We start from the raw sequence: 21,856 nt of genomic DNA on the forward strand, positions 1-21,856 counted from the left end.
CAATTTTACAGTTATTCGTTGTTTATGTAATTTGATGTATTTATTTGTAAATTTTCAGAACTCAGAGGTTCCGTGCCACCAATAATAAATGAGAAGCTGGTTTACAAATCTGCTAGATTGAAAGAGACCATAGTTATACCTTGCGTAGCATATGCCAATCCTACTCCGATAAACAGGTAAGACCATTTGATTAAAGATAAATCTATTTTAATAAATAAATATATATCTATTTAATACATATATATAGCTTAGTATATACATATGTGTATTCATATATGTAAAGAAAGCAGAGGTTTCCTTTTGAAAAGCGATTCGATAGTTCCCTCTCTCTTTCTACTTATCTTTTCTCATAGCAGCAAACGAAACGAGAAAGGGGGAGAACTGGACGGGCAGGATTATAGATCGCAGCGAAAACGAGCACTCCAGTGAACAATGCACGTCCCTCTGACGCTGACGTTTACGTTCTTTCTCTATTTTGCTTATATTAATGCTAATTTTAAACATTGAGGCGGTCTAAAAGTATTCCCGTATAGAGAATGCACGCACGGCTGCTAGAAATACGAAAATATTCCGAGTTCATTGACGCGTATCAGCATGTTATATACAAAAAGGATGAGAGAGGAAAAAGGAAAGAAAAAGATGGAAGTAGAGAAAATATAGAGAAAGAGAAAGAGAGAGAGAGAGAGAATACATTTCGTTCGACGTGCTGATTTCCTTCGTATCGATAGCTTTCGACGTTTGCCGCATATTCAGCGTCGAATTTTCAAGCTCGGAATTAGGGTTAATAACGAATCACGGGGTTGTTCTCTTCGCTCCTGAACATTAGGAAAGTTTTTAATTTTTTTCAACTTGCTACGAGTGTGAGAAAATAAGGGTTACGATAATAAAAACAACGAAGGTGAAGTAAAAAGTTTATGTGCGAGAGAGAGAAAGAGAGAAAAAGAAAATGGAATGGAATCTGACGATTGAATAAAATTTATCGGCGTAAATATTCAACCTATAATGTTGTAGTATAGTATACCATAGTTCCGATCTTTCACGAGGAAAACGTAAGAGACGAAATAGATGGAGATGGAGGTTTCCTTTTCAAGAAAATATTTTGTTCACGATCGATCGTTATCCGACGATGTCGTTCACCCGTACTTCTTACTCTCTTTCTTTCTTTCTTTCTTTCTTTCTTTTGCACATTTTTCGTAAGCTCGGTTTTCCTTCGGAACATTTTTTCTTCGTTGGAAAAGGAGTAAAAGAAGTCGTTTTTACGGAAAAGTGGGGAACGTTGATCCACCGACACAGTAGCAACCATTAACGAGGCATTACGTGCGATTCCACGCTTTCTCGATTCGTTTCCGACTCGAATGAGAGAGAGAAAGAGAGAGAGAAATGGAAAAAAGAAAGAGCAGATAGAAAGAAGAGTTGTGGAAAAAATGAGAGAAAAATCTAACAAGAGAAACCGAAAGGAAACACTAAAGGGTAAGAGAAATCGAAATGGAATTGTCACGCGTTTGGTCTTGGCAAAAGGAAAAAATAAATGGTAAGAGGAAAGAAAGAAAGAATGTAGTGAAAAGAAAAAAAAAAGAAAAAAATACACGATTGGCGGTCAAACGGAGTGCTGATTTAAATGCCTATGTGTGACTAAGAGACTGCATTTCATAAACAAAGCATACGAAATTGTCGTCAAATAATGTACTTTACCATCGTCTTTCTCATTGCGTTTGTTTCATTCAACCGCCACGTTTTAACGTTCGTTGTGGTGGTCGTTTGCTACCAAATATGTATGACAAGTATTACGTATTGAGAAAGAGAAAAAGATATAAAAAGATATACAGAGAGGTTGGAATATGTGAGAGAAATACAGAAAAGAGAGAGAAAAAGAGAGAGAGAGAGAGAGAGAGAGAGAGAAAGGAAAGTAACATTCGTAAAAGAAAAGAGAAACTAACAACAAGAATACTAATGTATCCGACAGTCGATTACGTTCATTCGCAAACGAAAATACAAATCCGCCAAAATTCCCTGAGGAAAATCTTTGGAGAATATTCGGCTGAGTGGATAGTTAGAGAGGGAGATTATCGGAGTTAAAGATAAGTCCGTGTAGTTTGGTACGATCTTGTGATTATACTTCTTGTTAGTTAGAGACAACGAGAAAGAGAGAGAGATAGTTATAGCGATAGAAAGAGAAGGAGACAGAAAATACAGAATATAGTAGCAAGGTGAAAGATGGAGAAAGAGGTGGATAGAAGTTTGGAAAACTCGTTACATATTCGATACCGCGTTATATTGCGTTAAATTACGTGACTAGACTCGATACTTAGCCGTGTCGTATGACATTTACGAAAGCTAATAAAGATCCTCTGGTTACGTACGAATTGGAATCAACCCCTTCTCCTTTTTTCCTTATATAACTACCAATGTTATTTCGATATTCGGAGTTTACTTTGTAGCAGAGAAGTATACGCGTGTTTCTCGTGTAAAATATAATTACTAGCGGTAAACAAAAAACATTGTATAATTATCAAAGTCCTCCTTTAATATTTTCATGGATTTTTTTAACAATAATGTATTCGTACTAATTTAAATATATATATTCGTACATATAAAATGAATTTTCGAATATTCGCAGCGAATGTTCAACATTGGTAGTAGTATGATTGATTTTTTCTTTTTGCGATCTGGTAATATCAGCACGTTATAATTTGACTATTGGAAATATATATATTCATATTCATATGTATAAACACATGTGTATATAAAAATATTCCATTTGAAAGAACGTTATGGATAGTTTTTTCTACTGGTCCTGCACGCGATAATCTCGCATTTCGAAATATCGATAAACAGTGAATGAAAAAAGGAAAAAATGAAAAGCATTTCACCATATCGTTTTTCGATTTTCTATCTAAAACAATCCAAAGCGAGTGTTTGTATCCGTTATTAAAATTTGTTTTCCATTGTATTGTTCATTCTCATTATCGATAAACTTTATGCTTTATCTTGTGCGAGAGTAACGATATCAAAATAAATGTAATACTGAAGAGAATATATATATATACATTTATTATATATAGTCCGTAAATACTCTCATCGGGTTTTTTAACGAGAAATAAAAAATTGTCGTTTATGAAATATTTAGTAAAAACATTGAAATAAACATGTATTTTTATGTATATGTATATATATATGGTGTTTTTTTATCTACGAATTAAAAGCAATTAGACGTTCATTTGATTTTGTTCGTTAAGCGAATACTTCTGATTCGTGGGTTACACTACTACATTCGAAAAAAATTAATTTTCGCGAAATGAAATTTGTAAAGAGAAATCTAATATTTCCATCTCTACGAATTTAATAAAAAAAAATATTCCAACAATAAGAATTAATTAGCCAATCGCATAAAAAAAAATACATATATACCTACGTATACTTGTATCTCGCGATGATAACTATGAAAAATCAATTTGAGGCGAGATGTATTAAAACGAGGCGTTTAAAATTACTTTTCATTGGCACATAAAGTCCATCGCTTGTTGTTAAATATATAAAGTAACAAATTTGGTAAAAGGATTGTTTACTTTTACCAAATTGTCCGGGAATTTCTATATGCACGTTATTGTAGGTTATATAAAGTAGAAAAAGAGACGGAAATAGAAATATATATACACGTAGAATATATACTATATTATATATATATATGGAGAATGAGAAAGAGAGACAGAGAGAAAGTACGTGCGTGGATCCAGAAGCAAGGAAGTAGAGAAACGAAGGTATGAACGAAGATGGGTGAAAGATATATAGACGATGGCTCTGTATGAGTAGCGCAAACAAACCGACCGCTGATTACAGAGACTGCTTCTGACAGCCCATCAAATATTCCGCATTTACGTGTACGTCGACGTCACTGGATATTCCCGCGCTTGTGCTCCCTGCTTTCTCTCTCTCTCTCTGATTGTACAGACCTTCCTACAGCTCTCCAGTTTCCTCGTTCTCTCCACCTCTTTCGTGCCTTGACTTCAGAGTACGGAGAAGGAGTGAAAAGAGAGAAGAAAGACCGAGATGGATAGAATGAAAGAGATAAAGAAAAGAGTAGAGAGAGAGAGAGAGAGAGAGAGAGAGAGAGAGAGAGAGAGAGAGAGAGAGAGAGAGAAAGAGAGTTGAGGGTTTGCAGCAGCAGTAGTAGAAGCAGTAGAAGCAGAAGCAGAGCTTTCCATCTCCAGGTTCCTCTCACACTCGAGTATTCCCTCTATCCCACCTCCTTCCCTCGCCAATTTCCCTCCGTAAATTCGATTATCTATAGGTATACCTCCTCGTCGTGCACGTAGCTACTACCTTCCTACCCACCTACCTACCCACCTACCTACCCACCTACCTACCTATACCTAGATCTCTTCCCTAGCTCAGCAGCATTCACATCCTCCTTCCAACTTCGTCTTCTTCCACTCTTCATCCTCGTAGTCGTCGTCGTCGTCGTAGTCCTCCTTCTCTCCACTTCTCGTTGTCGTGCTTCTTTTCCACGCGCTAATCTTCGCTTACCTCTGAGGGCAGAGTAAGCAAGAAACCGTGCCTGGAGGACCACCACGGGTGTTCTTCTCTCACTCTTTGTGGCTTTCCAAACCACACGAGGTCATTCGTTGCGAGAAAGCTCGACTTCTCTGGGAATTGTCGAATAGAGAAAAATGGATAGAAAAAGAGAGATAGAGAGAGAATAAAAAAAATGGAACGAAGATATTGAGTGATTAAGAAAGAAAGAGGTAAATAGAAGTGCTTACCTTTTCTATATTTCACTCTGAATCTACTAACTTTTACCACTTTACCAATCAATTCCGACGAATGGGAAACATTTTGACAATTGTTTTCGACAAAATTAACGTCAATTGTGCGTACATCGGTCGGTAATTTTTATTTATCTCTTCAAACTTTTTAACTTGTCATTTGGATGAAAACAAAATATCTAAATTTATTTCTATTTTTCCTTTTTTAAGTGATACGAAACGAATCAATCATGTTTAGTAAATATTCTGACTCTCTTTCTCTCTCTCTCGTTAAAACGATATCAAACTTTTTGATATACTTGAAATCAGATTAATCGTCAATAAAAATCAAATTAAATTGTCAATGTATTTATTATATATTTGATTTTTTTCCACTTTTATCTGGAAAAATATGAGCTGATCGTGAATAAGTGAATTTTTCATATTTTTCAAAATACAAGATACACGTTGGGACGATGTTATTTGGAATAAGGTATAATATAGATATATATATGTATATACAAGAACAATAAAGAATCACAAATATATATAAAGAAGATGGTAGTGGTGCGTTCTTCTACTATCCAGTTGCGTTTATTCTTGAATATTTGAAGCTTCAGTGACGTCGACTCGCCACGAATCTTTCCAACGGTACGTTGAGTTTTCCTTCGTTTAATAATAGATTGCCGAGAGAGAGAGAGAGAGAGAGAGAGACAGAGAAAAAATGAAAGAGAGAAAAAAATGAGAAGAATGGAAAGAAAAAGTAGACGGCTCGAGAAGTACCTCATACCGCTTGTATCCCTCTCGTAAAAAAGAAAGGTCTTCCTTTTTGTTAATGATGTTAGGCATTAGAATGGATGTAAATAATAACAATTATTGACTATGACAACGATGATGATGATTATTAGAAAGAATAGGAAGAGGAGGATGAGGATGAGGAACAATTCTGCGTTTATTTCACACGATATTTAATCGCGAATGTTTTGAAAACAACAGGACGGTCTATCGCACTGGCAGGCGTGTGTTGCATATCTCCGCAAAATATGTGCGCTTGCATAGAGAAAAGAGAAAGAGAGAGAGAGAAAGAAAGAGAGTATTGTTACGGCATAGTTACAATTCATGGGAGCACCGTGCATTCTCTGTTTTCATTCGAAACCGTAGTTATTTTGTGGTGGTCCAGTGCAACGGAGAGATACGCTTTTCGGTTCCCATATTCGACGAACATTTCCACCTCATTTTCGCAGGTTTTAACATATCGTTCGTCGTTTCAGTCTTTAACTTATGTTATTAATTGTTTTTTTTCAATTAGTTTATTTTTTGTTTGTTTTATCAGCTTCACACTGTCTATTTTTACTTTCAATTTTGTATGCTCGATATATCGATTCACTCGGGTAATATAGTTTTATAATTTTCGAAGCCAAAGAGATACGCCCCGGAGTTCACTATTATATATAGTGAACTGTGTGTGTGTGTGTTATATATCTAGGGAAACATCATGTCTGACATGAGACCGTTAATACACACATGCACCTACACACGTGTTATACTTTTACATCTTTTCATTTTCTCGAGAACGAAGAAAATTCTAGTCCTTCTTATTTCCCGTTTCTCATTTCATCGCTCGATTTCAGATAAGAGAACATTTATATTTACTCAAGGAAACCATCCGAGCGTGGATTTACTTAAGCCCGTTTCTCCGATGCCGAGGAAATCTGTTAGGAAATATTCGATTTCACGCACGCCTTCTCCTTTTCTTATTTCTATTCTAGTGGAAAAAGAAAGTATTTGACCTCGTGAAATATATTTTTGTCCCAGATGGTATTACAACAGGAATCAAAGAGAAGAACCGATCGAAGATACTTCCGGGCACTACATCATTCGAGATGGTTCTTTAATTATACAGGGAGTCCAAGAAAATGACGCTGGATCCTACATGTGCATTGCTAGTAACTCCGAAGGCACCGAGACTTTAGAAATTAGATTGACTGTTTCTGCACCTCTCAGTGTTCACGTCCAACCTGCTATTCAAACGGTCGATCTTGGAAAGCCTGCTCATTTGGTAATTCAATATTTATTTAGAATTAGACAATTTTGTGGATAGTCGAAAATCCAATTACTATGTTATTCACATCGGAACACGGTGTGAATTTAGGCCAACGCCAAAATAAGCTTTACTCTTTGTTAAGTTTCATTGTTTACTGTTAAAACTAGCTTAATCGATTAGTAGCAAATAACAATTGTTCATTTCTCATTAATAGTATATTCGACAATTGAAGGTATTTACAGACTATATATATATATCTTCATTAAATTTTCTTCTATATATAGAAAAGAAATATAAAAGAATATTATCGTGTCTCATAAAAAATATAATTAGCATTTCAATGGGATCGTTCAAAATTCTTTAGGACTGTAGGAAAGAAGGGTCCCGTATTGCATTTCCTCCTTCTTTACTTTTTATTCTCATCGAGGCTTCTTTTCTAAACTCGTTTTCAGACGTGCAGCGCAAGTGGATTTCCACAGGCAGCACTCTACTGGTTGAAGGATGGTCAGCCATTGAGAACGGCCGGTCGCGTGAGCGCAGTTTCGAGGGAACGTATCTCCGTGACGTCGGTTGCACGCGAAGATCGGGGCATGTACCAGTGCTTCGTCAGGAACGAGTACGAAATGGCCCAAGGAATCGCAGAATTGCGGTTGGGTGGTGAGTAGTCTTTGTGCCTTTACCTAAATCTTTCTCTCTCTCTCTCGCGAACAAAATTCAAGCTCGAGGCTAGATTATACTATACTGTACTTTATTCTATTGTACTTGTATTATACGTATTGTACCGAAAATGTAGCCAAGTGATATTCAACGTAAAATCAAAACCAAACTAAATAAGAATCCTTTTCTTTTATTATTATTATTATTTTGTCTCCCTTTATAGTACTTCTTTAAGCAAATATTTATTTCCAAACAAAATTTTATTCCAAGATTAGATTAAAATCGTCAATTTCTTATGTAAATTAGTTTGATTTCGTTAACTCGATTTATATCACAGTGCAGTAGTAATAGTACTAGTAGTATATATAAAATACAATTGTCAAAGAGCAAAAGAGAAAAAAAGACGAACAATTGAAGAGTGCTTTCTTTTCGACGAGTCGATAAGATTGACTGAAAGATAAACGGCCCGGCATGGGGTTTAACTTGGATCGCATTTCGCTTAACTTGATCGTAAAAGAAAGAAAAAAAAAACAAAATTCCGAAGCTTACATTTCTCCATTGCAATCTTCTATCTTCTCTCTCTCTCTCCCTCTCTTTTTTCGTGCTTTCTTTCTTTATTCTTTCCTCTTTTCTCTCCGACTTGGATCATAGCTCGCGATTACCTTGCACAAGCCTCAATTACAATGAAGTCGTATGCAAACTACACCCATTTTTCAACTAGAATTGACGTTCGTTAAATTTTCCTGCTGAATTGCGGAAACGTCTTTCACATTTTTTTAAATCGATTTGCTTTAAAAAAACAATGAATGATAAAAATGAAAATAAAAATACAAATAAAATGAAATAAAATAGAGGGGAGGAAAGAAGGGAGAAGATCGAAGAATGAGCAAGAAATAAGGGGAAGGATAGGGCAAAGATCGGGGGTGGGGAGGGGTGTAGTGGGAGAAAAAGAACAGCCAGGAAAAAACATCAGGTGATTAAGCAAGCGTTTATTTTTTTTTACGTCTTATTTTCTCATTGCTTTTCTTCTTTCTCTCTCTCTCTCTCTCTCTTTTATTTTCTCAGTATCTTTGCTTTTTGAATTTCTTTTTTGGTCATATTGGCGAGTTGTCTAATGCAAGGGAATTGCAAGGCGTCGCTATGGTGAACATTTGTTTGTCGAACGAATGGCTTCGACGGTGATAGCTTGCACGACGACGGTTAATGCAGCAGAACTTTTTTTTTTCTCCCTATAGAATTCCCGCCGGTTTGCGTGGCACTCCATCGTAACGTATTTTCCATCATCATCACGAATCGCTGCGGTTTAGAACGAGAAAGATAGATAGATAAAGAGGGAGAGAAAGAGACAGAGAGAGAGAGAGAGAGAGAGAGAGAGAGAGAGAAAGAAGAGGAGGAAAAAGTGGTAGGGAAAGAAATGGACGGACAAAAGTAGGTGGGGATTTTTGCACGCAGAGGAGAAACCGATTTTGAATGGTCTAGCTTTTTCCAATTGGAACCTTCTCTCGCAGTAGTTCAGCGCCGAAGCAGGAACCATTTGGTCAACGATAATCGCGCGAATACGAGAACCTCGAATGGTTTTAATTACAAAACCCCCATACGCAGCCCATGGTCAATGTGTGCGCGTCCTCCGATAACACGTTACCGACCGAACAACGCCGTTCACTCGGCTTTTGTACTTTCGAACTTGCTACCTGTTTCTGTATTAGCATTACTCTTTACTTTTTCTCTCTCCCTCCCTCTCTCTCTCTCTCTATCAATTTTTCTTTTTATTTCTTTTTCCTCTTTCTCTATCTTTCTCTCTCTTAATCTGTCGAGATTAAAATTTTACTCGTATTCACCGATGGCGAAAAGTTCGAAAAGTTCGATCGTTAAGTGCTAATGGAATTTATTTCTAATGAGTATTTTCTCGATTAGGATCTTTTCTTGTTTTCATTTTTGCGTAGATTAAAGAGAGGTAAAGAGAGAGAGAGAGAGAGAGAGAGAGAGAGAGAGAGAGAGAGATAATTAATATCAGAAGTACGAGAAAGGACACAAACTAACGCGTATCGTGACTCTCTCGTTGTCAAACGAACGATTAAAATTTCATCGCGTGAATTGTTCAATCTTTTTTCTCGCTCTCATTCTAACTCTCAATCGCGGCAAAGTAATATCTGTTCTTTCTTTGTCTTTCGATATGCTAGTCGGTTCGCTCGGATTGTAATTTCGATATAAATGGAAGAGTTAACGTTAGAACAGAAAAAAAGAGAGAAAGCAAAAGAAAAATTATAGTTCTCCCGTATCTCTTTTTTTTTGTTCTCTCTCTCTCTCTCTCTCTATATATATATATATATATCTTTTATTTTATAGGTCAGAAGTTATATTTCGAGTTAAAGAAAAAAAAATACTCCTTTACGATACCATTTGAATAGACGGCACGTTTCCTATTCGTTTGTTCGATAGTTCGAATCCGAAGAATTCAATTAAAATATAATCCAACGAATCATCTGGTTTATCGTCACCTTCTAACACGTTTGAAAAACATTGCGGAATTTATTATATATGACGAAATGATATTTTGCATAAATTACTTTTGATATAGAATATTTATTTTGTTGTTGTCGATATAATATAACTATGATATATATCGTATTTTTTTGTATTTAATTATTTGCTCGCACAATGGTCCATTCGTAGAACGGTGAACTGTTACAAGTGAAAAGGCAATGTAAAGAGCATTTCGATCGGTCGAGATTCACATGGGTACATATATCTGGTTTTGATCGATGCGTTTGCTAATGTATTTTTCAGCGTGAAATTGTATCCGACGAATAACGGTGCTACAGAAAATTGTTATTTTTATACTTTTTCCTTCGCTCTCGATCTATCCCCCTCCGGTACTTTTCTCTTACTAACGTCCAATGCAATATGAATATTTCTAGCCGCGTATCAAATTTACCGTATCACATTTACTCTATCAATATTAAAACTTTGAATTCGTGAAAATAGGTGATATTTTTTTACCTGTTTTTAATTTTCATTTTATTATTTTACTATTATTTATTTTATTTTATTTTACTTTTCTGTTTTCCTTTTTTTTTTCATTTTTTTCCTGATAGGTACACACACGCACACGCATACGCGTTTGTAACAATGCACGCGGCTTCGACGGGAGGTATAAAATTTATTGCTAAATTGAATCCATTTATTTCGATATATGGTGGCAGGAAAAATGAAAGAAAACAAGAAGGAAAGAGAAAAAGAGAGAGAGAGAGAGAGAAATGAAAATCAATCGAACATTGATCCTCGTCGCTTAAGATGGAACGAAAATGACTTCAATTTCGTTACATTATTTAACAACTTTGCTTCGTTAAATTTGTCGGAAACCGATTTCAAAACCGTAAAGTAAGTAATTCAAAATTCGTAAAGTAAGTTTCCACTTGGATTCTGATTCTGGTCATACTAATGGAAAACATAAAGATAAAAAGAAAGGATGGAAGGAAGGAAGGAAAGAAAGGAAGGAAAGGAAGAAAGAAAAACAGTGGACGTATCGTTTGAAATTAATTTCAGATTGTAACGAGAGTTGAACGTAGAGTAGGAGAACCTTTGTCCGTTGCGCCATTATGTCTAATGAGTACGCCCGCAAATTCGGATTTCGCGATGGGGGAATCTCATGGGGATCGTGCGCTTTTATCGCGTAAGTGGATATTCAACGGGACTAGACGTACTCTCAACGTTTTTAAAAAAGAAAAAAGGAAAAAAAATCTTTTTCGCATGAGAATTTCAATTAAATTACGTGAGATATTTCTAAGAGTAGGTATATGTGCCCATCTCTACCTAACTATGTAAAGTACGAAAAGGAATCCTTTTTATTATCGTTTTGGTTAACGAATGATTTTTGATTGCTAACAGTGTAAAACAAAGTGTGAAAGGAAAAAGATAAGAAAAGTTGTATCAAACGATATCATTGATATTGGCAGCTCGTGTTATTCTTACGTCTCATTCAAAAGTTCTTCCTTATAGAGGTAATATACCTATAGGTATACCTTAGTAACTTTCCCGGCCATTAACCCTTACTATAGCATCGCGTATGCTAACTTTTATTATAATCGTCTAAGAGTTGAAATTATCTTTTGAAATCGTTTATAGCTCTTATTCCAAGAAGTTATACTAGGAAGAATGTTGGATAGAAACAATAGTTAAAAAAAAGGAAAAAAAAAGGAAACGAAAAGAATACCTAGAATAACGGCCAAAAGAAAGTACAAATGAAGCTCTCTCTTTCTCTCCTATTTACTCTTCGTTTATCCTCTCTTTCGTTCCTCTTTGGTTTCATCCAAGTTGCCACTTTATTAGATATCAGAAAGCGAAATTATTTTCACTTTTGATTGAGACAGGTAATTGGAGAAATCTCAGTCTAAGAGAAACACCTTTTAAAGTGTCTCGCGATTGGTTACGAATATAGGAGTGATAAAAAACATAAATCAATTGAATCTTTTGATATTTCATACTTTATCAATTCTAGTCCTTTGGAAAGATTCTCTCTCTCTCCCTCCTTCTCTCTCTGTCTCTAATTTATAGTTAACTCAATCAAGGTATAAACTTCCTCTAATATAATCGTCAAGGTAATTAATTAGTAGAAACTCGAATTGTCCTAGGGGAAAACGTAGTTTCCTTTCTCAAGTGATGTGTTTGAAATATGGCTTGGCTAGACTACTGGCGTCGAGAATAGCGTAGTGCACTACTACTATTACTACTCGTTGTCGGGGCAAAGCGCGTACTCTCGCTACTCGTTATCTTTCTCTTTCTCTCGATCTGCCTATCTTTGATATTCGAAAAAGCGTGTCCTCTCTCTACTCAGCCCACTTTTCTTTCATTTTCTGTACGCAAGCAAGAGAGAGTTCGGAAAATCCATTGTCAAAGTATCGACTATTTCTCCGAGATTTGCCGTAGCAAACGATTTGCCGTAGCAAACGAAACGATTTGCCATAGGAACCTTTATCCAGTTCAGAGGCGGAACTAGATCGTGTGTAGAGGGTCTAGAAAAGCTTCAATTACGGTGAACGAAGTTCCCTACCGACGCGACCGTCAATTAGTAACTCTCACTACCGACCTTCAGGGAGGAAGGTGAAGCTGTAGAAGACGAGAACATGTTATAGCGAATGAGTGAGTGAGTTAGATAGCGGAGGACAGGTTCGTATTACCTTGTCATTAGGATTCTTCTCGGCTCCATGATTTCTAAGCTGCAGGGCATCGAGCGTGCATTAGGTATAAGGGGTAAGGTGAGTGCTGTGGAAGATCGCCCGCAGCACGATCGGATAGTTAGTACCGTCACCTTGGATTTGCATACGCTAACGAGATTCCTGCGGTTTTGCCGATGCTTTGCATGCCGCTCTCGACCGGGCACGATCTCGCATCGCCCTGCATTTCTACCGAGTCATCTATTTATTATGCGTCATAGATACGTCAGGGGCTAAACCATCTTCGCGAGAAGCAACTTCTCCTGCAAAAGCGACCAGAGAGAGAGAGAGAGAGAGAGAGAGAGAGAGAGAGGGAGATAAAAAAAGACCTTTCACTTAGAATATATTTTCTTTTATGCACACTTTCACATCGTTTTTATCTTTCTTTCTCTGTGTGTGTATATATTTGCATATAGATATGCGTGCTTTTTTCTCTCGTCCGCCTTTTTTATATCTTTCTTTCACATATTTTTCCTTCCCAGTGTTTTTAGATTTATATCACTCGGGCCAATCGATCGGAAAACAAAATGACTTCTTTTTTCATATATTTGATCAATCAATGAAATGAAAAAAAAGAAATCAGAAAGGAATAGAAAATGATGTTACGTATATTGGATTTGGCATAGTTGTATTACCTACATTGTATATACAAATGCCTTTTGTTCTCTCTTCGAAATCAAACAATAGCGACTCTCAATTAAATTCCTATTCCTATTTTTTGCGATTTCATCATTTTCATTTTATACAAGCATTTATTCTCGCGTCGGAAAATACCAACGTACCCGTCTGTCTGACCGCTCGTCAATTATACTACTAAAAATACGGAGCTTTTGAGAAAAATAAGCAACACCACTCGACCGCTCTACTGTTTTAAACGATCAATTCTCCACGAGTTTGTATTATTCTTTGTTCCTTTATTTCTTTTCCCCTCGTATTCCTTCTTTTTCTGTTTTTTCATTTTCTATTCTTTTTTTTTTTTTTCTACTTTTTCAACTTTTAGTATTAAAAACAACGACTAGAATGTCGACGAAATTATTAAACTACAAGACATTTTCTTTTCATTTTCTTTCCCTTAACTTTTGTTTTCTTTTCTTCTTTTAAAAAGGCAAACAACAAAAAGTAAAAGAATACAGGACGAATAGGTAGTTAACTTATTTTCACTATGTCCACTGTCTACCCTATGTACATTTTTTGTTTTAACCTTCGTTGGAAAAGTACGCGTAGGTTCATTGTGTGTCCATTTTTAAATGCATTTTAAATTGGTTGATTTAAGATACAGGAAACACAAGGTTTTTTTCTTTTGCGCAAAAATTACGTGGTCTAATTGAAGAGGCGTAACTGTTAATTTACTAATGATCTTCTTGAAGAAACCCGCTCTTTTAATAAAACACACGCAAATTGTTGCCACCGAACGAACGGCAATGATGACGTCTTGTTTTCTCTCCCTCTGTCTCTCTTTCTCTCTTTCTCCTCTTTTTTTCTCTATTTATCGAACTCATGTACGGATTTTAATTTTCAAATTAATCCAACGTAGACAAAAAATATATTTCGCAGACTTTATGTGAATATGAAATAATTTCATCGATGTAATTTAAATATACTTTTAAAAGCTTTTAATTGAATAAATATTTTTGTAATAGTATAATAAACAGCTTAGAAAAGAGAGAGGAAGAGTATGAGAAATTTTGTCTTGACAATGCGGATCTTAAGGAGAGGAGGTAGCATTCAGATGTGCGGAAACTATGAATGTATGCGAAAACTTTGACGAGAGTCAACGTTATCTTATCGCAAGGATATGTGTGTGACTCTGAGTTTGTGTGTGTGTTTGTGTACTAGCCTTATAAAGTTCATGAATTTATTAGCAAATGCAAGCTACAGCTCGTTACGCGACTTGCTAAAACGTAAAGTATCTTTGAATGCAGTTTCACCGTAGAGATATCTATATTATTATCCCAGAACATCGGAATTTTTCATCTTTCAATTATTTTATATTATTTTTTTAAACTCATTCATTTTTCTCTGTCTCTCTCTTTCTTTTTCTCTCTCTATTTTCTCTCTTTTTATTCTTTCCTTTCTTTCTTGTTAGGGAATATTGAAATTTCATAGAGAAACCATGTAAAATATAAAATAAAAAATACTCTTGAAAAAGAAGTTATAAAAATCCGATACTATGGTATATTCTATCAGATTGATTTAGATGCTTCTTCTTTCCTCTTTCTTCAATCTCATCTTTCTTATAAAATATTGTAGAATACACGTAGTTTGTTCCAAAAACATTTTTCATTAAAACTCGACCAACTAATTATATGATCTAAGCGTAAGTTTCTATATTCCTAGGAACGACTTCGGTCTGTTTTTTTCTTTTTGATTCTTTTTTCTTCTATTTATTTAATGTAATTGTTTGAATACGGTAGCTAGAAATATATGTATAATAAAGAGAATAGAGATTGTCAAGTAAAAGTAAATTTTCTTACGAATTTAAAAAAGTGATAATAAACCAACGATATAAACACGAAAAAAAGAGAAAGAGAGAGAAGAATAATAAAATACAAGCGGGAGAATGAAAGAAGATTAACAAATATTATTTCCAAGCTTTCAATTGTATATAATCTAAAGCATAACGTTTGTTAACAGAGATCGCACCACAGCTGGTCTACAGGTTTATCGAACAGACAATGCAGACTGGACCATCGGTTTCTCTGAAATGCAGCGCCGCGGGTAATCCTACGCCGCAAATTTCCTGGCTGCTAGATGGATTTCCTCTTCCACAAAACGACAGGCTTCTGATTGGCCAATACGTGACCGTGTACGGAGACGTAATATCCCACGTTAACATCACATCGGTTAAATCAGAGGATGGTGGAGAATACGAGTGTACTGCTAGCAGTAGAGCAGGGGACTCGAAACATTCAGCAAGACTGAATATTTACGGTGAGTTAATAACAGACGGGGGTGAGAAGGATTAATCCGTCCGAGAAGAAAACGTTCGATCGTTTAATCTTTTATTTGGTCGTTGAAGAAAATTGTAATATATATATATATTTTAATTTTATATATCCCCCCTTTTTTGATATTTTATCGAAAATATTCTTTTCCTCGAGGTTTGTTATTTTTGTTTAGTACGTATACAGGATATCGATAAAAAAAGAATATCGAATGATATTTTACGTCCTGTATATTTGCGAACTTGTCACTAGCACTTCATTTCCTTTTATAGATCAAATAGTTTGAGTATAAGTTAAAAGGAATTTTCTATAATTTTCAATCTCAGGATTGCCATATGTCAGACCCATGTCGACCGTCTCAGCGGTCGCTGGGAAGCAACTATATATCAAATGTCCTGTAGCTGGATACCCCATCGAATCAATAGTATGGGAAAAAGGTAAGTTTACTTAAGCCAAGAATTTTCATCGTTGTAGAAAATTTTCTCCACTAAATTTTACAGCTAATTTTGTTTTTGTCCAATTATTAATTACGATCCTGACAGGTAACGTAAAACTGCCAACTAATATGAGACAAAGAGTTGTGAATGGTACTCTTTTCATCGACACCGTACAACGTGCCGCTGATCAAGGCACGTACACCTGCACTGCCAGAAACAAGCATAATATTACTTCACAACGATCCGTCGAAATTCGTGTTTTAGGTGAGTAAACAATTAATCGATCGTTCATTAAACAAAACTAATTATGAAATTCATCAAAACTAATTCATTTCTTTCCCCTTAGTTTATAGGATGATAAATTGTTGACATTTTCCTACTTGTCCATTAAAACTCTATAAGTAAGCCCAATTTTCTCGACGTAACCTGTCAAAAATATTATCAATCAATAGTTTGGCTTTAACTTTCGTATAGGATCTATCCCCAAGTCTTTATCTTTTACGTCTTTCCAACGTCACTTTCCCAAAGTCTTATATGATGGGTTTTAGGGTAAAATAAGGATCATCGAAGTATGATAGTCTTTTACAGGTGTGAACTTAAGAGATGACATTATAAGAGAATCCTTAATGTCACACGACTCTTGTTTTCAACAAATCTTATTATTAAAGAGAAAATATCGTAATTTATCGAGAAAATTGGGATTAAAATGTGTGATTTTTTTCGAATTTTTAGGATGAAAGAAGCTACCAATTTGAAAAATCAAATGAATGATTGTTCCTTAACTATCTATATAGAATCATTCGAAGGATATTATCAATCAAGTTAATCGTATTTGAAGATATTCATTTTGCAACCCTTACTCATTTATCGATCATATTCATTGTAATTTATGTATACATAATCGAGCGGCTGGTTTGACAGACACCACCAGATTTATCTTCATACAATGTTTCTATTAGCTTTACGGGATCAAACGCAGACTCGAGTCTACTGTTTGGACAGATTTGATTATCATGCGACAACATCGCACGAGCCCTACCCAACGAATTCTATGTTTATCGCGTTGTATGCAACTTCCAGGAATTACGTGAATCTTTGAAAGTTCATCAATCTCGATGACGTGATTATTATTATCATTATTCTATCGAGATTACTATGGCCAGGATAAACGTATTTACACGCTTAGACCCACGCACGTTACACTTACACGAATTCTTTGAGTTCTATATTTTTCTTCGAAAAAAAGGAAAATATTAATAGAACAAAAATATCATAACTTTTGGTTACTTACTTTATATTTTAATTTTGAATCGTATTGTTCATAAAATCGATCGATCGCTCGATTCAAACGCGAAAAAATATTCTAGATCGTTTGGATAAGCAATGGATGATGTTAAACGACGTATTCAACCATAGCGTGGCGGAAGAATGTCTTTACCTCAATGCGCTTTCAGCTACGAATCGTATTATCGTTTTACGATAATTAAACGTGGTACAATATGAGAACGAATTAATGGCAAAAGCTCGTTGTACAACGCACGTAGAACGATTGAATGTGTACCTATCTATATATAGAGGGGTGTTAGTAATAAAGAAAAAGAAAGAGAAAGAGTGGGAAAGTGAAAAAACCAGTGATTTGACGAGCGAAAGAACGAAATAAAAAAAGTATATTCGATTCAATTGAAATCTTCCTTCTCTCTCTCTCTCTCTCTCTCTCTCTCTCTCTCTCTCTCCCTCTCTCTCTCTCTCTCTCTCTCTCTTATTTTTCAGTCCTCTTTTTCTCGAATCAAAGGGAATCGAAAAATAGTATGATATGGGAAACGTCAATCGTCTAATTAATCTCATTTTTCAAGCACTACACGAGACGTCATTTGATTTGCTAATATTTCATAAACCAAACAGACGAAACGGATTCTCCTACATCATTACGAATACGAACGGTTGTTGCACTTTCGTCGACTATACTATTACTAGTCGAGGAGGAGGGTCGTTCGTTCCTATCAAAATCGCGACGAGGAAACTCGCACTGCGACGTGCGGAAATGACGCGGACGAAACAACGAATTATCGATTTTGGGTTTTAATCGTACCTTTTGATCAACCTATGCGCTAACTCGCGCGATAGTAATTTACTTTTAGTTTCTATATTTTTTTATTTATCTTTCATTTTACAATTTTCATTGCAAAATACAATAGACAATAACAAAATTCTACAAATTTCACTACAGATTTGTCTCGTTTGACTTGATATTATATTGAAAAAGGTATTTTGTTCATTCTTTTTTTTTGTCTTCTTTTTCTTCTCATACATTTTGTTTTAATTTTCATTTGTAACGCATCTTTTGTTTGAAAACACGATACAAAATGTACAAGACACATTAATGAATTCAGGCCAGGATTCTCGTTTACTTTATAGGAGTGAAAACAAGTCTCCAAAGTTTCCTTAACATTTATCAGGGATTTACCTACATAAACGTAAATAGTTAAGAGAAAAGTAATGAACATTGTTATGCGCGTGTGCGCGTATCTGTGTGCCTGAATGTCCCGGAAATGACCCACGCACAGAGCACAGCACTTCACTTGCATCGCTGAAGCATCTGTCCTTGCACGCGCTCGCCTTAAACCGCTCTATACTACTTCGTATACATATACTATACATATATGTATATTGTGTATATATATATATATATATATATATATATATATATATACATATATATATTTCTCTATCTGTACATATACTTACATATGTATACACCTAATTGTAAGTGCATACATATATATAGGATATGTGCATTTGAAGTTATACGTTAATGTTTTGTCGTGCAAATTTGATGTCTTCTTATTTCAAATTATAATGATTGTGTTAATTACGAATAAGAAAATGATATCTTTCAAACGGTGATAAAATGTTAACTTATAATTTTGAACACGCTGTACGTTCGTGTACATATCTCCTCACCCCTCGAAAAAAAGGAAAAAATGGGAGAAGAGAAAAAAAATAGAAAAAAAAAAATGTAGCATTCCAAACACACGACATACATGAAGCTTCGTTAAAAATTTAAATCAACTTCTTTTTTTTACAATTTGCGAGAAATTTGTTCACTTTTGATTCTAAATTTATGAAGATTTAGATGATAATTAACGACAGCTTAATGTATTCGAGTGCGTGTACAGATTCCTGTGTATATATGTACCGGATGATCGAAACAATGATATGTGTTGATTTTGCTATCATTTTGATTTCTCACATGCATATCGGATTGTTCGAAAAGTAGTTTTGTTTATCGTGCAAATAGTTTTCTTTTTTTTGGCATCTCGTCAAAAAATGAAAAAATCAAATTCAGCATTTTCGTTGTATTATATTTTACTTTTTAGTTAAAGTAAAAAATGCAATGCAAGCGAGAACAAAATTATGTGAGACGATATTTTAAGTGAATTCTAATATCAAAATTGCTTTTCGATATTTCATACATTGGTAAATGCTAATTGTAATTATAATAAAGCGAGAAATATCTGAGAGATTAAATTTATTAAACTCTACAGTTTCCGATCATTTAAAACACTTTTCATTTTTCAATTATGTAAATAATTTTCTTTTATTTACTATTGAAGACAAGGAAATTACCTCTTTCGAACAATCTAATATATTTTTTCTGTATATATATACGTATATATCGCATAAATATTGATATAAATATTATGCTTATTATAGTATATATATATATATATATATATTTTATAGATAAAAAAATAATTATAATTTGCAATATAATAAAAAGTGTACATTAAGATTATATCGCAAATTTGATGAGACCATAAGGATGAAGGCCTCGATCTTAGATGCAATCTCCGGATGCTTTAAAGGATAAAAGTCTCGTGAATGGGGGAAAAAGGAGAGGGAGAAGGGCATTGCTAGGGTATAATAAAGGAACGTTTAATCGAAGTTACGGCTTGTTCGCGTCCCCGATTCGAAATAAAACTTGCTGTCTTTTACATGGCCGATCAACGCATCGACGAGTTTCATGATAGTAAAGGGAAGGTTAAGAAGTTCGAAAAGTAGATCACGAATGAATCCAAGCATCGATAGATCGACTTTTTCTCTATGGTGCCGAGCAATTCGAAAGAAAAGAAACGGAAAAGAAAAGAAAAGAAAAGAAAAGAATAGAATAGAAAGAAAAGAAAAAGAAACGCGAAGAAAAAAAAAGAAAGTAAAGGAAAAAAAAGGAAAAAAAAAAAGAAAAAAAAAGAAAAGAAAAGTAAAGAAAAGAGCTTTTCAATTCGATGGTTGGCTTAAAGAAGAAAATATCAGAGATCGATGTAGTAGTTTTTATCGTGAGATACTTTTCATAAAACGAGAAAACAACTGATAGGAAGTTGGAAAATTGAGCGAGTGCGGCCAGCATAAAATTGCTCTTGTCCATATTTATCCGCTCGTGTACTCTTGTAACAAGTTGCTTTAAGATCAAAGACAGCATTCTTTATTATTAAAGGAATCCTTTTTAATCAAGCATTTAATTACACGCCTCCTTTCTCCCTCTCTCTCTCTCTCTCTCTCTCTCTCTCTCTCTCTCTCTCTCTCTCTCTCTCTCTTTATCTTTCCCTTTTCCTTTTATGCTCTATGTCTTTATATATATCACTATATGAAAGAAAGTGTCAGTCTTTGGTAGATACAGAAAAGATTGTCATTAAGTCGATGGATTCCATAGTCTACTGGTCTCGTCTTATCTTTATCTATCTATTTCTACAGATAAATCGTGCTCAGATATCTTTAAATCTCGTAGAATATCATGTTGCCATTTTCCTCTCATTAAAAAACTTACTAACGTATATCGATGCGTTTCGTAAAAAGAAGATACGATACAGACTTGTTGTTTCGTTAACATGAATATTATGAATATGATAAAGAGAAAATGAAAAAAAAAGAAAAAGAGAGAGAGAGCGAGAGAGAAAGAGAGACAGACAAACAGACAGACAGACAGAGAGAAAGAGAGAGAGAGGGAGAGAGAGAGAGAGAGAGAGAGAGAGAGAGAGAGTTAAAAGATGGTAATCCCGTAGTCGTCGTAAAGACGAGCGTTAATTTCAAGCGGGGGTTAAAAGGCTTAAATAGTAAGAGTTAGGAGGATGAAGTGGAGGAGGTGGTGAAAGGAGTGAAGGAGGAGAGTGGTACCTATGTGGTATTCGACGAAGTTGCTTTCATCTTCGCCAGTGCTGCCGGATAACTGTATATAATCTCGCTTTCTCTCCCATTATACTATAACTTTTCTTTCTCTTTATCACTCTCTCTCTCTCTTTATACGTTTATTCAATCTCCAAACAATCGTTATCTCTTTATACCTATAACCGGTAATGTTTGCGATCGTTTAATATCCTCTCTTCAAACTCGAGACAAAGGATTCCTAAAGACTTAATTCCGGCAGCAATGGTCGAGCCTTTTACTATGTATTATATATACATATACGTATATGCTTGTAAGTAAGGCTTCGTGACTGAAATCGATTGAAGTTTTTGGATAGATTCTTCGAAGTACTCTATTTGGAGTATACTAAATATTCTAGAAGCATACAAAATGCAAGCGTATATATGTTTATGTATTATACATAATTTAGTATTCATTGTGAAAAATTTGAGCTAGCACATAAAATTGAAAAACAGAAAAAGAGGAAAACTCTGGACACCTGTGCTATCATTCTGTCTGTCTCTCTCTCTCTCTCTCTTGCTATCTATCTATCTATCTATCTCTTGCTATCCATCTATTTCTATCTCTGTCTCTCTCGCAGCGTCTTAAAAGAAAAACACTACTGCTTCGGAACGGAATG

The 21,856-nt window shown here is 35.0% G+C and overlaps 1 protein-coding gene across 6 annotated transcripts in view; it reads left to right on the top strand.

Annotated features, from left to right (window-relative positions):
• The window catches only part of LOC106788786 (Down syndrome cell adhesion molecule-like protein Dscam2), a 118,527-nt gene that overhangs the window by 58,638 nt on the left and 38,033 nt on the right, over nucleotides 1-21,856 (top strand). For all 6 annotated transcript variants that reach the window (XM_014752349.1, XM_014752351.1, XM_014752350.1 and 3 more), the window contains exons 5-10: nucleotides 59-176; nucleotides 6,558-6,801; nucleotides 7,239-7,443; nucleotides 15,291-15,587; nucleotides 15,928-16,038; nucleotides 16,144-16,302. In XM_014752349.1, coding sequence (XP_014607835.1) covers nucleotides 59-176; nucleotides 6,558-6,801; nucleotides 7,239-7,443; nucleotides 15,291-15,587; nucleotides 15,928-16,038; nucleotides 16,144-16,302 — 1,134 coding nt within the window. The remainder of the gene's footprint in view (nucleotides 1-58; nucleotides 177-6,557; nucleotides 6,802-7,238; nucleotides 7,444-15,290; nucleotides 15,588-15,927; nucleotides 16,039-16,143; nucleotides 16,303-21,856) is intronic.

Source organism: Polistes canadensis, unplaced genomic scaffold (assembly GCF_001313835.1).
Source record: "Polistes canadensis isolate GaletaPanama2010 unplaced genomic scaffold, ASM131383v1 scaffold_154, whole genome shotgun sequence".
NCBI lineage: Eukaryota > Metazoa > Arthropoda > Insecta > Hymenoptera > Vespidae > Polistes > Polistes canadensis.